We start from the raw sequence: 20,206 nt of genomic DNA, 5'->3' as shown, positions 1-20,206 counted from the left end.
ATATTGCACAGCTATGTTACGATCTTATCTCGACAGAGACAAAGTTCCTATAGCAATTGGAATTACAAGCTCTGTGATGAATTCGTGTTCGATGCATTGCTCAGATTATACCGGGACGACAAATAGAGTCAAATTGAGCTACGAGGAGAAGCCAGGGAAAAGTGGACGAGAGAACTCATCGAGGTCGCCGATCGAGGTCGTGTTTTAGACCACTGTAACGTCTAATCGCAGTGCATGTGGATGATGCTGGTACCGTTGTCTTCTCACGAGAGTCAGATCCTGGAGAAGGGGAGTTTCCACGGAGAAGTCGGAAGATCGGAATCTCGGACTCTCCTCTGACGTATATCGAGAAGCGCCACTTTTTGACGACCACTCACTCTCTCTACTGTTTTTCTCCCCCTTCCCTCACTATCTGATATTCCACTATCATTGTGTTTCGGAGATAATCTATTACTGTTGAGTAGCTGAAAAGACTGTATACGATAACACCCGCGGTTATCGTCGGGATCTCGCGTTGTTCATCTTTATTTCGCTCCGTATAGCTTATCGAGATTTGTGAGAGCGTAGAGAGAATGGAAGTAGAGAGAATGCAGCGGACGTAGATCTTGAGTGAAATTGATTGACTGAGGTTTCTTGTTGCTTGAGTAGAATTACATGTATGTATGTCGAGGATAGTTATTAGTTCGTACGCAGCTCGAAAATTTAGAAGGGTGGGAATGATTATTATGGAGAAAGGAAATGGTTATTTGGTAGGCATGAAATTCTTATTTCAGTCAATGTATGCTAGTTTTTTATCATCTGGGAAATTTAGTTAGGAAATGGTTGACACTTTGACTGGTACGCTCGAGGGACCATTTAATTTCCATTATTCTTAGAATACAATAACGAATTATCAAACAATATGGCAAAGAAACAAAAATGGTGGACATTGTTAATGTTTTCTATTCAAAGTTCCCTATTTATTTACGTTGTTGAAATTTTCAAAAAATGGTTGGAATTAAACAAATATAAATTTGGAAAATTGGTAGCGCCGGACAGTGGTGACTACCTTGGCCCACTGAGGAGACAAGCGCTGATGATCACCATGACAGTCAATGTGTTAAGGTGGATTATTGGTTGATATGATAATTATCGCAAGGGGAAACTGTTTCGTTAAATTCTGAAATAAATGTATCGAAATTCTTTTATTTTCTTCTTTGAAAAATTCTTTGTTTGGAAGTGGAATATTATCAATTGTTTGAAAGCGATTAATTATACTTTATCATTGAAAGAAAAGTCGTAATCTAATCACAATCGATAAAATACGTGAAATAAATGTATCGAAATTCTTTTATTTTCTTCTTTGAAAAATTCTTTGTTTGGAAGTGGAATATTATCAATTGTTTGAAAGCGATTAATTATACTTTATCATTGAAAGAAAAGTCGTAATCTAATCACAATCGATAAAATACGTGAAATAAATGTATCGAAATTCTTTTATTTTCTTCTTTGAAAAATTCTTTGTTTGGAAGTGGAATATTATCAATTGTTTGAAAGCGATTAATTATACTTTATCATTGAAAGAAAAGTCGTAATCTAATCACAATCGATAAAATACGTGATCAATTCATTGTATGAATTACGCGAGCAATAGAGCTACGTCAGTAAATACAGATTTTATCTTTATCTCTATTTACTAAACGATATATTAATTTAAGTCAATTAATTTCAGTAAGATATTGCAAATAAAAAATCACTTGTCATTTAATACTCGTTTGACAATGTTTGACAATGCTTGATTATAATATATTTCAATGCAGATTCGATGTTACATGATCCAAAGTTCACCATTACTTGCATGCGTCTTTAAGTTAGTCTAAAGATTCTTCTAAAGAATCCAAAAATTTTCAATTTTTTATACTTATACACCATATTTGCATATTTTTATACGTGTCTTTGTCTAGATTAAACTAAGTACTGAGATATATAATGAATGTCCCAAAATTCACGCGAATAATTTTGATAGAAAATTTTTAATAAAGTTTTTAATAAAGAATTGTAAATATTGCTCAACAATGAAAGCGCGTTATACTTTCGTATTGCGTTACATTTTTAATAAGCCTAAACTGTCAATTGCCACACTGTATTTTTTTTATCGTTGGTAATACTTTACTGTACAAATGACGGAAAATTTAAATCTTGCGTGAATTTTGGGACACACTATATTACTCAACCTATAAAAGTTAGTGTTACCGACGCTCTCTATAGTCGTGTCTTCAAATCATAAAGTACGTCTACGTGTCGATAAATAGTAAGAGACCCGTAATTCAAGTGACAATTATTGTTCACGTGAGAGTTTTATCTTTAGTCAGGAAATGTGAGATTATAAAATATCGATTGTTATTGAGAACGAGATATCAAGGTTTAATTAAATTCTCGATGTCACTGTACGATACAATACCATACAATATATATTGATCTTTCACTTGTTACCCTATACACTAATATATAATATATAATTTAACCCAATTAATTTCATTCTAATTTTAATTTTAAATATAGTTACCTTATACCCTTTACACTAATATATAATTTTCTCGTAAGTCTAATTATAAGCTTGTACTGCATTTTTATCTAAGACACGAACCTACTAACAGGACTTACCGATTGTTACTCGCTACTAATTATAAACCACGGATATTTTTCATCTCGTTATACAAATATCGTTTCTCTCGATATTTATTTCTTTGATTTCTCTTTTACTGCAACATCATGAAAGCATCGAAAATTAAAGACATAAGAAACAATGAATTTTATAAACTGTCTGAAAGATAGAAATAAAATAAGTTGATATTATTAAAACAGGTTTCTACGTACTCGCTATTAGAGAAATCTACACTAAAGAAATTCTTTCGAAAATTTTTACTTAAAATTATCTTTCTCGTATAAATACATCCTTCAATCAATCATGCACTTATTAAGAAGCTTTATTGTTAAGTTTTTGTCTTTTCTTCTCTTATCATTACTGACTCACAAATAACTAGTATTTGTTATCTACTGAGTAATATCGTGAGACACATTTTTGAAATTTTTTGTTTTCAACAATGAATTACTTTTAATTAGTGTTTACTCATACAATTGTAAATAATAAAATCCTAAATAAGATTCCATACCTTCCACCAATACTCTTTAACATCAGTTTAAAAACAATTCTGTTTATTATCAATATTATCAAAAATGCTATGAATCTTTTTAACCTAACCCAATAAAATGCAAAACGAATTCTACACTTTTTCTTTTTTATAAAGAAGTACACCTCTTTTTTGCAAAGAAGTACACTTTTTTTGCAAAAAGGGTACACTAAGAATAAGTTTGTGATTTTCCAAAAGAAATTTGTAAATCTTCATGAAATTGAATCTATTATATAACAAAGATGGAACACGTCGATACCATGCGCAAAATGACAATAATTTGGAAAAAATTTCACTACGTTTAACCAAGTATCGCTGGGTGTGTAACCTCGACCGCAGCTCTAAGTTGCGCAACTCTAAGAAAGGTAATGACTACTACTGGACCATAGATATTCGACGATATTTGCAATTGAAGTAGATTGCGTGTAACTGCCATTGTAATAGATTAATTGGAACGCATCTTAGCCGATAGAATGGTTGGTCAAAACGTATCGGCAGTTGTCGAAATCTTAGGATGAAGAACACGGTCCTGGCAGTACTCTTTTACTCATGCCTGAAACTCTTTGCGGAAGTGCGTTCTTGTGCGAGGTATTATCACTAAAACTGTCTGTCCATACAACTAATCAAAAAGTTACACCTTGAATGTAGAGACAAAGACAAAAATAGATAATACGGAAATTACGTGCATGATGTGAAATCGTTGTTCAGAAATTTCGTTTATTTTTTTCTATGTTTAAGAAGTATTTTGAAAACTTCAAAAAGTTTAAAAATTTCTCAAATATTCGTTTCGGTTTTTACATAGTTTAAAAAAAAAAATTTCAAAAATTTATTTCGTTTTTCCTGTAATTTTATCGAATGTTCAATTTTGTCGCAGCTTGTTGGTCGATGACGCGAGGAACTCCACTCTAAAGTCGAGGATAGTCCTGCCAGAGCATTACGTCAAAGGTTGGTCAGCAATTCCGCGAAATATCATTTCCTTGGAATTTGAACGGGAATAATATACTGTATTTCTACACGAACGATTGGAACAAGTCGCGATCATATTACGTACACATGTTGCATTTGTTGCAATCGTTACTGCAGTACCCGCTTAGTCGTCGCACCTCTCACCCACTTAACTGTCGCGAACCTATCTCCAGGAATTCCTCAAACCGCTTCAGCTAATTTCTTCTATTTCACCCGTAATAAGTTAATCGAAGAAAACCAAATAATTCTATTCTATCCTGCCCGGATAACTCGCGACTGTGCGACGGTTAAGCGGGAACTACTGTACCAACTTCGAAGTCTACGATATTCAGATTAATCTTTCATTTTCACGATTGAATATCATTGAATCCACGATTCAATATGTATGGCATAAGCTGCACGTTCTTATATTGCTTCAATTTTCATGATTTTTGGATGAAAAGTTGTAAAAAAATAAGTAAGTCACTGCGACATATAAAAAGATCATTGAGTGATGAGAGAGATACGTCTCTCATCTCTTACTAAACCAACGAGGCCATTTTAATTGATCATGTTCAATGTGACACCTTGTATATGCGTGGTTTGTATGATTGTATGTGTGATTGTATAATTAACGTGCAAATTAATGAGAAAAACAACGCAGAGATCAGACCTCCATCGAAGAAAGGTTTCCCAGTGATAGTGGATTTCAATATCTTCGTAGCTGATATCAACTCTATTAATGTAGAAGATATGGATTTCCGGTGAGTCAGTGATGGCTAATAAAATGATACTTGAATTCGTTCATTACTAATTGAATTTTCATTATTAAGAAATTATATTCATTCTTTCTTTTGTTTATAATTATAACGATGTATTAAATCGACTGATTACATCGATATTTAAAATAAATGTATTCTACGAAGAAAATTGACCAATGCATTTTGCCCTTTAAATTAAATGTATATAAGTACTTGCTGCGAATTATATGCATTTCATATAATTAAAGAAAATAAAAACATTTAAAATTCTAATTATCTAATAAAACTAAAAAATTAAAAAATGAAATTAATAATACCTCAATTGATAAATACAATCTTCTTTATTTCATATCGTTCCACTATGCTGTTTCTTATTTGTTTATCGAACGACTGTTGCAAAATTAACAAATTGCTTATGAAATAGAGTGGATATGTTCGTTCGTCAGAGTTGGATAGAGTCTCGACTCGATATGCCAGAAGAAATTTTCGAGGAGGGTGATGACTATGTGACGCTGCCTCCCGAATTTTTCGACAGCTTATGGCAACCAGATCCCTATTTTTTAAATGCAAAAGTTTCTGGTGAGTTTTCTTTTTATAAATATTATTAAATATTTAGTCTATTATTGATCTATTATAACTCCGAAAGGAAGCTCAAATAGCAAAATAAAAGTCGAATCAATATTTTTAATTTACTATCGACTATTAAACATTTATAGTTCAGTGGTTCATACTATTAAACATTTATAAACATTGAACGTTAAACTTACAGAAAGCTTCTCAGAGATTTTATTATCCACTTGATTTAAAAAAGAGATACAAATAAATTAATATGACACAGACAGATTTATGCATTATTTTTTCAATTTTCCAATTGAAATTTGTTAATATTATATCGCGATTTCACAAAACGCTTAATATACCTGTGTCATGTATTATAGTCATCCAAAAATTGATGACGATCTCGATTTAGCTAACCCATACGTTGTGCATGCTGAATATGTAAAACCTGGATTTCCATGAACATAACACGATGTATTTAAAAATCCATAATGATCTTGAGATCATGGTAAAAAGAAATAATAGAAGAGAAATAATCAAAATGACCTGGACACAAATCTGAAATAACATTAAAATGATCTTGAAGTGATGTTAAAATAACTTCGAAATTATATTAAAAAGAAGCTCGTGACTTTGTTACCTTTAATAATTTTGAAATAACCTTGTAGCGATTTTTAAATTATTTTAAAATGGCGTTTATGAATTACGTTTCCTCAAAAATACTTCGATTCACTCTACCATTTTTTTGAAGCTTTCGATGATAGTGGAAATATTTTAAATGCACGTTCGAAGCATTGATTAAACATCTTATTTGAGCGTAGACCTAAATTAAAATCACGTTCTTTTCTCCTTTTTTTCTTTTTTCAGAAATCGCAGCGTTAAATCACAAATTCTCCTCGGTTACGTTGTATAGAAACAAGACGGTCAAATATTCGGCTCGAATGCACGCTATCATCGCCTGCCAAATGGAATTTCAGCTTTACCCGATGGACATTCAGATATGCCCTATCTACATAGAAAGTTGTGAGTTCTATGATAAAACAAGCTTCAGATGAATATTTTAATACAATATATTTGTTACCACCTGCATTCTTGATATTTTCTTCAATTAACCGTACTTTGCTTCAGTAATATTTTTGAAATATATATATGTATGTACACTCTAGTCTTTGAAATGTATCACAATAGTCTTACAGCAATGTAGCAGTAAATCATTGTTGAAACAGATTGCAATTTATATCTGAAACTTCAATGACAAATGAAACGAAATGGAACTCACTTAAGTTCTATTTATGTACACGTGGACTATCACGGCAGAAACACCTGCTTCTTAACTCAATCTTCTTATTCGTTTGTTACATTTCTTTCATGTTATGTAATTTGTTATATAATGTAAAAAACTCAAAAATTTTCTTTAATTTTATCGTTTAAACACATACGTAATACCAGCAAGAAGCCAAATTTACTTCTGTAAAAAAGAGAAAACAATGAATTAGAAGTTATAATTAAAAATAAAGTCATCATAAAGGCATAATTAAAAGTCTAACAGAAAGTAACTGCTACAGGAATAATTTAGAATTCAAATATTCAAATAAGATAGACCATCGATACATCAGCGTCGGTGGTACAACTGAGGAAATAGTATTTCTGCATGGAAAAACAAATCGAAAATGAAGAATACAATTTTTTTATTCAAGGCTTCGTTATCAAGAAAATCGACTTTGAATATCTACCGAGTACGCGTGCACTTAACTATGATTGAGGCGGATGGAGTGCACGCGTACTCGGTGGATATTCAAAATCGATTTTCTCGATAACGAAGCTTCGAATACAAAAATTTTATTCTTTATTTTCGATTTGTTTTTTCATGTAGTATTACCCCTTTCTGGGTTGTACTACCGTTGCTGGAATAGTATATTACTATATGCCGATCATTTAAGTTCGTTTTATATAACCATACTGCAGGTTCTTGAAACATCTTTACCCATAAATTATGATCCATTTTTATCCAATAATTCCAAACTCGATAGTGCACAGCATTAACTTGGAAAACTGCATTACTCGCAATAGTTTCCTATCACGAACAGAAGTTACGCTTGCGATGGGGATTGGGTGCAGTTACGGTGAACCCCGAATTGAAGCTTCTACAATACGACATCGGGAAGCCGGTAGTTGCTGAAGAAACTGTTGATTATATGCTGGAGAAAAATGGTAAGATGTTCGTTTCGATGTATATTGTGTTCAAATACCATGGAGAACATATGTTCAATTATTTCATAGGAAATTTCTCACGGCTGATGGTTTTCTTCCGGTTCGAGAGGCAAATTGGTCATCATTTAATACAAACTTTCGCCCCATCCACGTTAGTAGTAATGTTATCTTGGTTTAGCTTCTGGTTGGGATTAGATGCGATTCCTGGTCGAGTGGCTCTTCTGGTGACCAGTATGTTGACATTGGTTACTATGTTTACTGGTCTAAAAAGCGATATACCTCCAGTTGCTTATGTGAAAGTAGGTTCTTTCACTAATATTACAAATCTATTAATCGTTTTAGCAGTAAATACTTTTTCATTTGTAAACGTGCAATTTCCTATAGACGTCAGTCGCGTTTATGTATGCACATGTGTTATATAGAAGTATACATATGTGTATGTGCCTGCATTGCTTTCCTCACACACGCAGAGTGTTCTTAACATGCGTGAACACATATACTTAAAATAAGGAGAATGAAGTACAATACGCATATATTTATAAAGTATGTATATATTTTATATACATAATTATATATAAATAATAAATATAAAATAATGTAAATGTTCTGCACATTTTCTTTAATCATATAATTTAACTTAACTAACGCAAATTTGACAGCTTCTAAAGTTCGTAATTTAATTCGGCCATAGATTATGCAAAATTTCTTATGCAAGAAAAGAAAATAACTATATTTAATTTTAAAAAAAAGTAACACATAATGCAAAATGAAAATAAAAATATAAAATTAATTTATTCTATATTCGTAAACATTATTATTTCCTGTATAGATTAAAAATTAAGTGTTAAATAATGTGCTAATGTATCATTTATCATGTTTAGGCATTGGATGTTTGGATGGCAGGCTGCATGATGTTTGTATTTGCTGCCCTTGGCGAATTTGTTGTGGTTAAAGTACTCGATTTACGATACCAGTTAGAATACGATCTACAAACGTCAATAATATCTCGACATTACTCAACAGTTTGTATAACAATTTTGTATTATTGTTATAAATACAAGTAGAATAATGAATTTATTTTTCAATATGTTTTTTTCTTTATAAATATTTCACTAGCTATGTTTAAACAGCAGTAGACGATATTCTTCTATTACTTCTTTCATATTCATGAAACTTTTACTTTCCTTCAGCAACAACATCATAGAACTTTATCAGATTTCTTTGGCATCAACATAAAGTGATTATATTTATCCCATTTTATACTGCATTCAATTTTCCAATCTTACGTAGATACTTAATTATTTAACACCTTATATAAGCGCGCGCGTTATTGAAGGTTAGTTCCTATAATCAATCAGAAAATCTAGGCTTAACAATTAAAAGAGTCAATAAATACGTCAAGCTTTACGACAGATAAAATACAACAAAAAATAAACAAAACATAAAAAAATAAAATTCGATTTTCTTGTGCTAGATTTCATTAAATTTCTTTATCACATTTATATCAGGATATGAGATAAATTAAATAACATTACCATCTTTGTTATTTTTATTGTTAATGAATTAATTTTGTCTGTAAGGCCCTCAACATGATAATATTTATAAACAGTGAGTCACAGAAATATTCGTAACCTTCCTACTGTTGACTTTAAATGGTTGCTATTTATTTATACTACATTTTATGAAATTCTTACAAAGAATATTGTATATTAGAATGACTAAATTTTCAAAGCATATTATTTTACAATAAAATGTTAATATAACAAAAATCGAAATTCAACGAAAATTAGATAAAATTCACGTCACTAAATATTCATACCGAAAAAATTATTCACTTTTAATATTAACATATTTACAAATTCTTCCAACTTATTGATTAATTCTTTATTGACATAATTTCTACAAAACGAATATTTTTACGATGCTAACTTTGTTAAAATTTACTAAAATTTCAATTTTTATTATATTAACATGTTCTTTGGACTTCTATTTAATTTGTATTCAGTAATTTATATTTTATATATTAATTATTTTAATAATTTAATGATTTATTCAATCATTTTTATTAAATATTATACTAAAATTAAGTTAAATATCACCACAGATAATATTACATTACTTTTAATGTAAACGCAAATTTTTTATTTTTAGCGTATAATTGCCATGGAGAAAGGTCAAAGCATTTGGGATTATGACTCAACTTATATACCAAAGGCAAGAAATAAAAGAGCTGGTAGTAAACATCTTCTGCAAAACGCGTGGCTAGATCCCGAATATTCAATGATACGTATATGCAAAACACGATCACAAAGAATTGACACTTATAGTAGGATAGGTTTTCCTATATTGTTTATGCTATTCATCATTTTATATTGGCCAATACTTTTACTTAAAAAAGCAACCTAAACTTATAACAATATAATATAATTGAATAAAAATATACAAATTACTACTCAGTGAAATTATCACTGTTATAAAGAACTTTTCATAATTACAATACTTTAGGAAGAATAATTATTGTATACATGTACTATATGATTAAAATATAAATATAAATATATAAATAACTTTAAATTATAAGTACTAAATTACAGAAATTTGAATACATATGTTTTTTAAATATATGTTATTTGATAAATTGAAATAAGCATATATTGAATGAAACTAACAAATAAAACAAACATTCTTAAGGAATAATTAATGAATTTATTCCAAATTTAAACTATAATAAAAATTTGATATATAATTTGTACATGCGTATAAAATGTTTATATACATACAATATTTATACGAAAAATTCTCATTGCCAAATTTTATTATTAATACCATACATATTAGTCAATTTCTATTTCTTCTATTGAAGAGTTTTCAAATTCATCATCAGTTTCCATTTTTTCCTTATAAGAAAGTACTTTTTTCGCTTTATAATCTGCAACTTTTTTTAAATAACTCATTGTGTATTGATTAAAGTCACATCTGCAATAGAACAAAAAATATTAATAATTGTTAATTAATTAATTAATACAAGTTATATACCAACATTTTGCTCAGATCATCGTATTTTTTTTGCATGTTTTTTTGTAATATCAATAATATCGGCATTTGAAGCGCCGTATTTATCCTTGGTCCATGGTTGGTTAATATAATTTCTATCCAAAGAAAATAAAAATGTATGTGCCTCGTAAACTCTAGCTCTGATGCTATGAATTTCAAAATTTTCTCAATATAAATGTCGGATAAATCTTTCACTGTTAAATATACTAAAATAAATAAATAAATATGTATATGTATATATATTACATATGTAATAACATATTAATAAATTGTTATTAACTTACTATCTGAACATGGAATATTTTCTATAACACATTTTATTAACAATTTTTCATTTAGTTTCAAAGCCATCATTAATGCTGAAAAATTTTATATTAATATATTTTTCATCCTGGTAAAATGAAAAATTATGTATAAATATTAATACCTTTTCCATATTCCTTTTCATTCAAAATTTTTTTTACGGTTTCTGGTGTAATTCCTAATTCTAACTGGAATGGATCAAATACTAATCCAGCATCTAACGAATATATTAATAATCCTTCTGTCGTTGCAGCAGCCCAAGCTTGTCCTGCAAACGAAAAACATACAATTACTAAAATTACTCCATAATAATAGTTTGGAATAAATTTTAAAATAAATTTAACCTGTTGGAGAAAACTGTAAACTATAAACTCTGACTTCCGGTTTTATGTTTCTGCTTGCCATGTCTCCACTTCTAACGCCTGGTAATCGTAACTTTACATTTCCCCCTTCGTTTTCTTCACGTTCTTCCACTAATGCTAAATTTCCAAATTCTGTTAAATTTCGTCTATTGATAATGTCCTATGAAAAAATTAATTTTTATTAAAAAAATAATACTTTCCCTCGAAAAATAAATAAATATTGATATATATAAATTTTATATTAATAAATATAATTCTAGATCAATATTAATCTAGAATTAATGTAAAAAAACTACTTACATCAACTGCATCTAATGACCTATTCTGTGTTATTACAAATTTTTTTATGAGTATAAATTCCTGTACATTGTAAATGCATATATTTTTGGATTGACCACCAGCTAATATACACATACCATCAGCTGAATAGCAAAGAGTAGAAAAGGCCCTAAATATTTAATTTCATTAATGTAATTTTAATTTTGGTTTAAATTACTTTTATATCATTGTATATGATAAAAGTTTCCAATTAGATTTATGGAAATACTTACTTTCCCTTTAGGCTCTTCTTAGCCGTAATAAGATCAGTATCAGATCTTCCACTACCTAAATCATTCCTCCCTTCAATGCTACCAATTTGTACTGCTGTTTTACAATGAAAAAACGAGATTTGCCCATCCAAAGTTGCAACTGCCACTTCTTCCCCATTTGGTTTATATGTTACATATATACCATCAGCAGTTAATTGTATTGTGTCATGTGAAGAGCCGTTTTCGATCACATTCCATATTTTCAAAGTTTTATCCCAAGATACAGATACTAATTCTGTGCATGCAGTATTTGGATTAAATGCCAAACTAACGACTGGACCTTCGTGACCACCTAATATCTAATGTATACAATATATATAATAATGATAATATTTAAACAATAATTCTTAATTATTCGAGTAAATTTATACTTTGAAAATCAAAGTCATAAATTCACATTTTTGTCTAAGATAGTAGCAAATACTTTCAGAAATTTTTTAAATTTCAAAAATTTTGATATTTTGTTATAAGTTATTTTCTTGATTTCGACCTGATATTCACGGGTTTTTAATTTGATTAGAGATTTCCAAAATAGATTTATTTACTTAAAATAAAATTCGACTAAGAATATCAATCCTCAATGAATTTAATTTAAAAATATTTATCAGAAATATACCTCTAGAAGTGTACCCAATTTCATACTCCATAAATAAATTTCAAAGAAATCTTGGCCACCGGCTGCAAGAAACTCATCACTTGAATCTAAAGCAACGCAGGAAAATTGTACTGGTCGCAAGGAAGTAAGAGTTCGAAAATTCCTATACCTTGTTAAGTCATATGCTCTAACAGTTCCATCAAGTGATGCAGAAACAATAAATTTCCTATTATGACTAAATGCGACTCCTGTTATCGTAGACATATGTTCTTGAAATGTAATAGAACAGAATCCATTCATTGTATTCCATAATTTAACTTTCCCGTCATCGCCTCCAGTAACAATATATTGGCCATCAGGGCTATATGCTAAGCAGTTCATATTATTACTGTGACCTTGTTGTTTCATGGCATAAGTTTCACTTTGCCATTCCCATACTAATAATTGACCAGCTGTAGAACATCCTAAGGCTATCCAATCACCAGTCGTATTTATAGCAATTGATGAAATACATTGGTTTGATATACTGCAAAATAACAGAAATATATGTTATTTAAGATAAATTATATTAATATTAAAAATATATAATTACTATCAGTTATAATTTGTAAATTTATATAATTTCGCATTTTTAATATTTCATACTGAGAAAAAATAATCGTTTTGAAAGTATTCTAAATTTAAGCAATAAATTTAATCATGTAATAAGTAAAATAATGAACTCTTAATACAGACTTCTGAACTCTGAACTCTTGGATGATAGTATATACTTTAATTATTCTATATATATAATATATAGAATTAAACAATACCTTAGAGAGTGTATCATATTTACATCTGGCATTTCATATAAGTAAAATGAACCATTATTAAATCCTACAACTAAAATATTTGTTTGCTGATGATATCCAGCAGCAGTAAGCACTATTTTTCCTTCTTCTTGTTTTTGAACCTCATTAGCTAAGTAGTGACGACACAATTTAGTGTAACGTAATTGTTTAATTTCTGTCTCACTTTCAATATTCTTTACATCCGATTCAGGTAAATTTCCTGTAAAATACAAACTGTATTATGTATTTTATGTTATACTTGACACTATTTATTCATATCTACTGTACAAAATTATAAAAAAGAATTACGTGATTTTTCTAAATTATATTCATAGACTTTGGCCTGTTTATCTGTTTTCTCTATGGCTTTTTCAATATTGACATCATCTTCTTCATCGCTATCTGTTTTTTTGTCTTTCTTAAGTGGAGGTGGTTCCCATGGCATTAAATCTTCTGGATCAATTGCACATTCCCAAATACAAAGGTGTCCATTTCTTTACAACACATATGTATAATAATTATTTTATAACAAAATGTTTTTATAAAAATCACATTCAAAATACATACCTGCTAATTGTACATAAATCATAATTATTTTTTTCAAAAAAACATGCTACAATTCCATCAAAATGGCCCCCAAGACTAATATACCTGAAGTTTGCATACTTTTCTAAACTATAAATTTTGGTAGACATGTCTTTAGAACCAACAGCTAATAATTTTGAATCAAAAGACCAATTAATACAGGTTGTGTCATTCATGGATGCATGAAATACACGTTCCATAATAAATGGATTATATTCACCAGTTTGCAAACCAGGTGCATTAAAGATAAAAACTAAAAAAATAATTGTCATTAATTTAATTCTTTAACCAATTTAAATTTATAAAAAACTAAGTATATAAATCATTAAAATATATACCATTATTTTCTTTACATACTGCAAAATGTTTGCCATCTGGAGAAAACTTCACGCATCTAGTACGTTGTTTAAATTTATATTTATGTATTACCATTTTACTAATCATACTAATTATATGAGCTTCACCCACTGTAAACAAATTTATTAAGTAAATACTTATACTTAAACTTCAGGACAAACATCACCTATATAAGGTACATAAAAACATTATACCTTCATTAATTGCAATTAATAATGTTCCATTAGGCGATAAGTCAATGTTTCTATAATTATATCGACTTTCTACAGGCAATGTATTTGACTTATTACTGAAAATAATTTTTTTTTCAAATATGAATTAAAAATATTATGCAAATCATTTGTATAAATGTTTAAGAAATTAGGTATATTTACTTTTTTAAATCATATATTGTTATTCGATTTCCTACAGGACTTATAACTGATGATCCATCTGGAGAAAATATTAAATCTCCTTTACGATAAACTGCACCAAGCAAATTACTAAACTGTAAACAATATATAATTAATATTTTGTCAGTAAGAAATAATTTAATTTAATTTAATTAGAATTCAAAATTATTTTTTATTAATCTTTTGTTGTTAACCATGTCAACTGTATAAATTGTCATAAAATATAAACTTCTATTTCATCAGATTTACAAATTAAGACTATCATACTGGAAAATTAAGAATTAGGCATTATAAGATTAGGTTAGAAATACTATATAAATAATTCTAATATTTATTCTATATATTTCAGATGTTTATTTTATAAATATAGTCTATTTACCTTATATGCAAACTTCATGATGTTTAAAAATTCAATTACATATGTAACTTTTTATTACAAATATTGTTCCATTTTATTAAACACATTTAACATCATATTTGAAACACGCACATTACAACCCCTACAATACAACTTCCGCTCGATATATGCGATCACGTGTTAAAATTAAGGTGTTGGCTCAAAATTTCAGAAACTTTCTACGAAATTTAATAAGTAAATATAATAATAAATAGTAATAAAATGATTAATACTGTTTTAATATGTATATACATATTTAAGAATATCACAGAAAATTTTATAAAAACTTATTACAATAATTTATATTACTTCATACATTTCGTATTACTTCATTTTATGTATATAATAAAAATTTTTATTTAAAAATTTATTCATAACATACAAAATTTATGGTCATAAAACAAATTAAATTAAAACAAATGGTAAAGATCAAAATAGGCAGATCAGCTATCATGCATAAATATTAAATTTTTATTGGAACTTTTGTATGTTTGCCATACGATCATGGAAAGAATATTTGATATTTAGCAATAAATATTAAAAAGTCATGCCAACTTTAACTAATATTTTTATTGAAAATGCAACGTTATACCTTCATTTAAATTGAGTCACGTGTTTAAATGCATTTTAATAGAATAACCTCAAAGTTTGTTGTAAATGTTGTACGATACATTTAAGTGATAAATGAGATTTCGAAAAAAATATTTAATGCATTTCTAGATGAATCAAAATCACAGAAATTAATACAAAACGCAAATAAGTACAGGAAACGCGTGTCACGCGCTCCAAAAAGCAAAAGCTTGCGCAATAAAGATGCGCAATGGTCGAATAGAGAACATATAGCGCGGCTGACGTCAGATATAAAAGATGAAAGACGCCACAGGATTCGCTTGCAACGCTGTAGCCCGCAGTCGCAAGCCAATAGCAAGCGAATAGACATTACTGAGTTTCGGCAGACTCTTCTTCTCTCACTCGTCACTCGTCACATGACCTGCACTCCCGTACGGTAGGCCATATTTGACAGTGGCACTAGTTTAGCGAAGTGAGTGCGTGAAGATTGTTCTTCATCCGACATTCGTGTTTCGACAACCTGTAAATACTCGTGATCGATTTGACCTACGAGTCTTAAACACATTGCAATGATGAACGAATTCGCAGACAAAAATCCGGTTTACGCGCCCTTCTTTGGGGTAATGGGCGCCGCCTCAGCCATTATATTTTCTGGTGAGTTTCAGTTGTTTGAATTTAGCTTGAACACTTAAACGAACAGAACGCGAATGCAATGATTTGTAGCTTGTACAATAAAGGATACAACACAATTGTTATAAAAACGTATCCTAACATTGGCAGTTCTATCATAGGCATGCCATTTTCTTTATTGTAAATGGCATAAAGTATGGAAAAACAGAATAAACTTCAAGAATTAACCAATTTTGTTGTACAATTAGTTTCGACTAATATCTAACTTCTCTAATCGTTCGTGATATAACTTATCTGTTCTTTGATCATTACTGATAAGCTACATGCGAACGATCAATGAGATTAAATGCATATTTTCGCGATCTCATAAATTTATTTCGGTATATTTTATCGTTGTCAAGTCTGTCACCCGCTGATATATAATATAGCACAAGCGATACAGGTGTGTTCTAATCTGAAGTACCGAAGATGTCAAGGATAAAGATTCAATTTTGAAACGCCATTTTTCTAGACACATAGATCTAGGATTTCGTAATGTTCCGTAAATGCAGTCCAACTAACTTAATTTTACATTACGAGAGAAACTTTTATGCACCGCGTTTGGAGGCTGGGATACCGACTATTATTTCACAATGCTGACCTCATTGAATACTTTTTGAATAAAGATTAATATGTATTGATTCATGGGTACGAGAAGTAGCTAATACAGGATTTATGGGGATCGATGGAAGATTCCACCAGATATAGCTACATATATTACTAACTATCGATCTCGGTTTAAATTCAATTTTCAAAATTTTCCGATACCCTCTTGTAACATTAAGAGAAAAGACATGTTTAAGACCCGCTAACTTAAACTTTGAAGCGTCGTTGGTGGGTCCCTATCAAGGAAATCAATACGAATCCCTTTTCCCGTGTGCGCCAGTCTTGAATGGACGGCAACACACGAGGAAAGCTTGACCTACGAACAGAAGCACGAGGAGTTTGGAATGCATGAAAAATCTTGATCCTGATCCAAATAGAATTATCTTACTTGTCCAGAAATCTAACATTTCTGTTTTCATTCTTACTCCTTTCCGCTTTCTCTCTCTCTCTCTCTCTCTCTCTCTCTCTCTCTCTCTCTCACTCTCTCTCTCTCTCTCTCTCTCTCTCTCTCTCTCTCTCTCACACACACACACACACACACACACACACACCATGCATGTGTGCGCGCGCGTACCCAAGATAATTGTGTGCATTTTTATATATATATATATAATGTATGTATATATGTATATATATAGATGTATAATGAATATGCTTTTAAGACCCATCATTTAAAACATGAACTTTCTTATGATCAAACTAAGGTATCAATTAAAAAGAAAAAAAGAATTATCTGGTCGTGCCACGCCCCCCTACTCACGGGATGGGACTTACATGATTATCATGTGACTGCCAACGTGAGAATCATGTGACTACGATTTCCAGTCACGACGAAATAATTTGCCATGACACTACCTGAAATTTTTCGTTTCTAACATATACAAATTTGAAATAATGAAAGAAATGATGTCTAGTAATATCATCGAATTCGGGTCCGTGACCTTCTCATTAGAGATCAATATTAAACGGGATCGATAGGTCTTTATGTCTAGGGAATGCCCCCTATGTACTTTGAAGATCTGTTTAGCATCTCGTTATTAGACGAAAAATGTTTAAATAATCGCACCTGAAAATATTAATCTTGATAATATTAAATTATTAGTTAATTTTTATTTCATCTAAAATACCTATCAAAATATAAAATATAAAATTTTTATTTTGTTATAGATAAAACCTTTTTTACAATGTCTGAATAATTGAGCATTACAATCTGTCTGAATTATTGGATATTATATGAAAAACTATATGTTGTACAATTGCACAATGATGTATTTAATTATAACATAAATCTTTAAACGATAAATGCAGATAAATGAAATTAAATACAATGTCATACCTGTTTTACTTCCAGCTCTAGGAGCAGCATATGGCACAGCAAAGTCAGGAACAGGAATTGCAGCAATGTCTGTTATGAGGCCAGAACTTATTATGAAATCTATCATTCCTGTTGTCATGGCTGGTATCATAGCCATTTATGGTCTTGTAGTAGCTGTTCTCATTGCTGGTGGTCTAGATGAACCTAATAATTACAGTCTTTTCAAGTATGTTATACAAGTTACTTAATTGTTCAAACTTAATTTAGAATAGTTTAGATGAATAGTAATGGAATAATTTTCTATGATATAAGAAAAACATTTGTTCTTTATATATTTTAATACTGTAAGTATATTTGAAATGCCAATTATTATTGTTTTCATTGATATGTTGCATAGAGTATGTTATTCCCAAAAACATGATGGTTATTCAAATATTATTTTATAGGTACTAAAAGCATAATAATTTTGGAACAACGTTAATTATGATTTGATCAACTCATAAATACCTTTTGTTTGTTACATTTTAAGAAATACTTAGGTAGATTGTTACACATAATTTCCACAAATTAATTGCTCTAAAAATCTTAATAATGCTTGTCTATACATATTCTTACTTATTCAGTTTGGGGCTTAATTAATTTTAATTCTTTTTGCTTCACTAAATGTTAGTATATCCAACATAATCAATTGTTACTTTTCCCTCCATAGTTAACAAGCAATTTTTTTGGTCTTTTTACTAGGGGTTTTGTTCATCTGGGTGCTGGCTTATCCGTAGGTTTTTCTGGTCTAGCTGCTGGATTTGCCATTGGTATTGTTGGTGATGCAGGTGTGAGAGGTACCGCTCAACAACCTCGCCTCTTTGTTGGTATGATCTTGATTCTAATCTTCGCAGAAGTATTGGGTCTCTACGGTCTCATCGTTGCCATCTACTTGTACACCAAGTTGGAATGCAAGACTCGTCGCCTGCAACCAACAGCGCTCCCCGACTATTATAATATTACGACTTGTTTCGACATTTTACTTAAACACATTTTTTCCATGCATACTCACATCGACTCATCTAAGCATCCTTCTGTAATACTGTATTCAAGTTGATATATTAGAGTTCGAGCATTGAATAAGTACATATTCATTACATAAATGACATAATTGTTGAAAAATACTGCAAGCAACAAGAGTGCTGAAAATCTAATTAATTGATTAAATGTTTTAAATTGAAAAAAAAATAATTCAGTCTTGCAGGAAGAGGATGTATGTACAGAAGACATGAAAAGCAACAGGCGACAGGGAGTTACACTGAGGAAAGACCCCAAATATCCCATGTCGAACATTTCTCTTTCACTGTATAGTAATCATTTGTAGTGTAGTTTGACATTGAATTATCAACTAAGATAATCGGCTCTACTGAGTGTATAAAGGAAAAAACTGTTATTGATAAAAGAATATTTAGCACAATTACATATATTAAATGCGATTGAAGTGGCAGTATACAGATTGCAGATAAATGTCTTTTAAGACAAATGTCTAAAGAATATGAAATTATAATATCTGAATTAGAAAGTGGAAAGAACACGTAAGATTGCGTGCGGGAAACAGCATAATATGCGATGATTGTACAAACTATATCTTGAAACAAAAGAAAAAAAGAGAGAGAAAGAAGAACACAGATGTTGTACAATCGAAACTACAAGACACAAAGTATAGTATGTGGGATGAAGTTTTAGAGAGAAAAATGAAATGAATGTGAGTAGACAATGGACAGATACATGATAGTATTAAGTCAATTCAGAGGCTGCTGGGCGTATCGGGAATTTGCATTAAGGATAACAATATATGGTTTACAAAAAAATTTTGGGGGACTGCAAAGGCCAGCAGTGATTCCCTTCTCCCAGTTTTACATACTTTACATTTCATTAGATATATACATATGTATAT

The 20,206-nt window shown here is 30.0% G+C and overlaps 3 protein-coding genes across 3 annotated transcripts; 2 read left to right on the top strand and 1 right to left on the bottom strand.

The window, feature by feature from the left end:
* The first annotated feature begins 3,684 nt into the window (after window positions 1–3,684).
* Window positions 3,685–10,051, top strand: alka (glycine receptor subunit alpha alkaliphile). Its single transcript, XM_017910617.1, has 9 exons — window positions 3,685–3,758; window positions 4,045–4,115; window positions 4,780–4,879; window positions 5,301–5,455; window positions 6,302–6,457; window positions 7,505–7,645; window positions 7,715–7,944; window positions 8,527–8,667; window positions 9,797–10,051. Exons 1-9 carry the CDS (start codon window positions 3,685–3,687, stop codon window positions 10,049–10,051), a joined length of 1,323 nt encoding a protein of 440 aa, XP_017766106.1.
* Window positions 10,052–10,479: 428 nt separating this feature from the next.
* Window positions 10,480–15,110, bottom strand: LOC108555083 (periodic tryptophan protein 2 homolog). The gene is made up of 15 exons (XM_017910596.1): window positions 15,093–15,110; window positions 14,696–14,808; window positions 14,516–14,610; window positions 14,303–14,431; window positions 13,947–14,217; window positions 13,689–13,873; window positions 13,362–13,599; window positions 12,571–13,075; window positions 11,916–12,253; window positions 11,665–11,812; window positions 11,347–11,524; window positions 11,127–11,270; window positions 10,984–11,058; window positions 10,686–10,905; window positions 10,480–10,621 (listed from the first exon to the last, which is right to left on the bottom strand). The coding sequence occupies exons 1-15, from the start codon at window positions 15,108–15,110 to the stop codon at window positions 10,480–10,482; spliced, it is 2,799 nt and encodes a 932-aa protein (XP_017766085.1).
* Window positions 15,111–16,023: 913 nt separating this feature from the next.
* Vha16 (vacuolar H+ ATP synthase 16 kDa proteolipid subunit) lies at window positions 16,024–19,366 on the top strand. The gene is made up of 3 exons (XM_017910593.1): window positions 16,024–16,334; window positions 18,307–18,496; window positions 19,012–19,366. The coding sequence occupies exons 1-3, from the start codon at window positions 16,250–16,252 to the stop codon at window positions 19,364–19,366; spliced, it is 630 nt and encodes a 209-aa protein (XP_017766082.1). The 5' UTR covers window positions 16,024–16,249.
* Window positions 19,367–20,206: the final 840 nt, after the last annotated feature.

Source organism: Eufriesea mexicana, unplaced genomic scaffold (assembly GCF_001483705.2).
Source record: "Eufriesea mexicana isolate 0111107269 unplaced genomic scaffold, ASM148370v2 scaffold76, whole genome shotgun sequence".
Lineage (NCBI taxonomy): Eukaryota > Metazoa > Arthropoda > Insecta > Hymenoptera > Apidae > Eufriesea > Eufriesea mexicana.
Note: the sequence above shows the minus strand (reverse complement) of the source record. Positions and strands in the feature narration are given on the sequence as shown.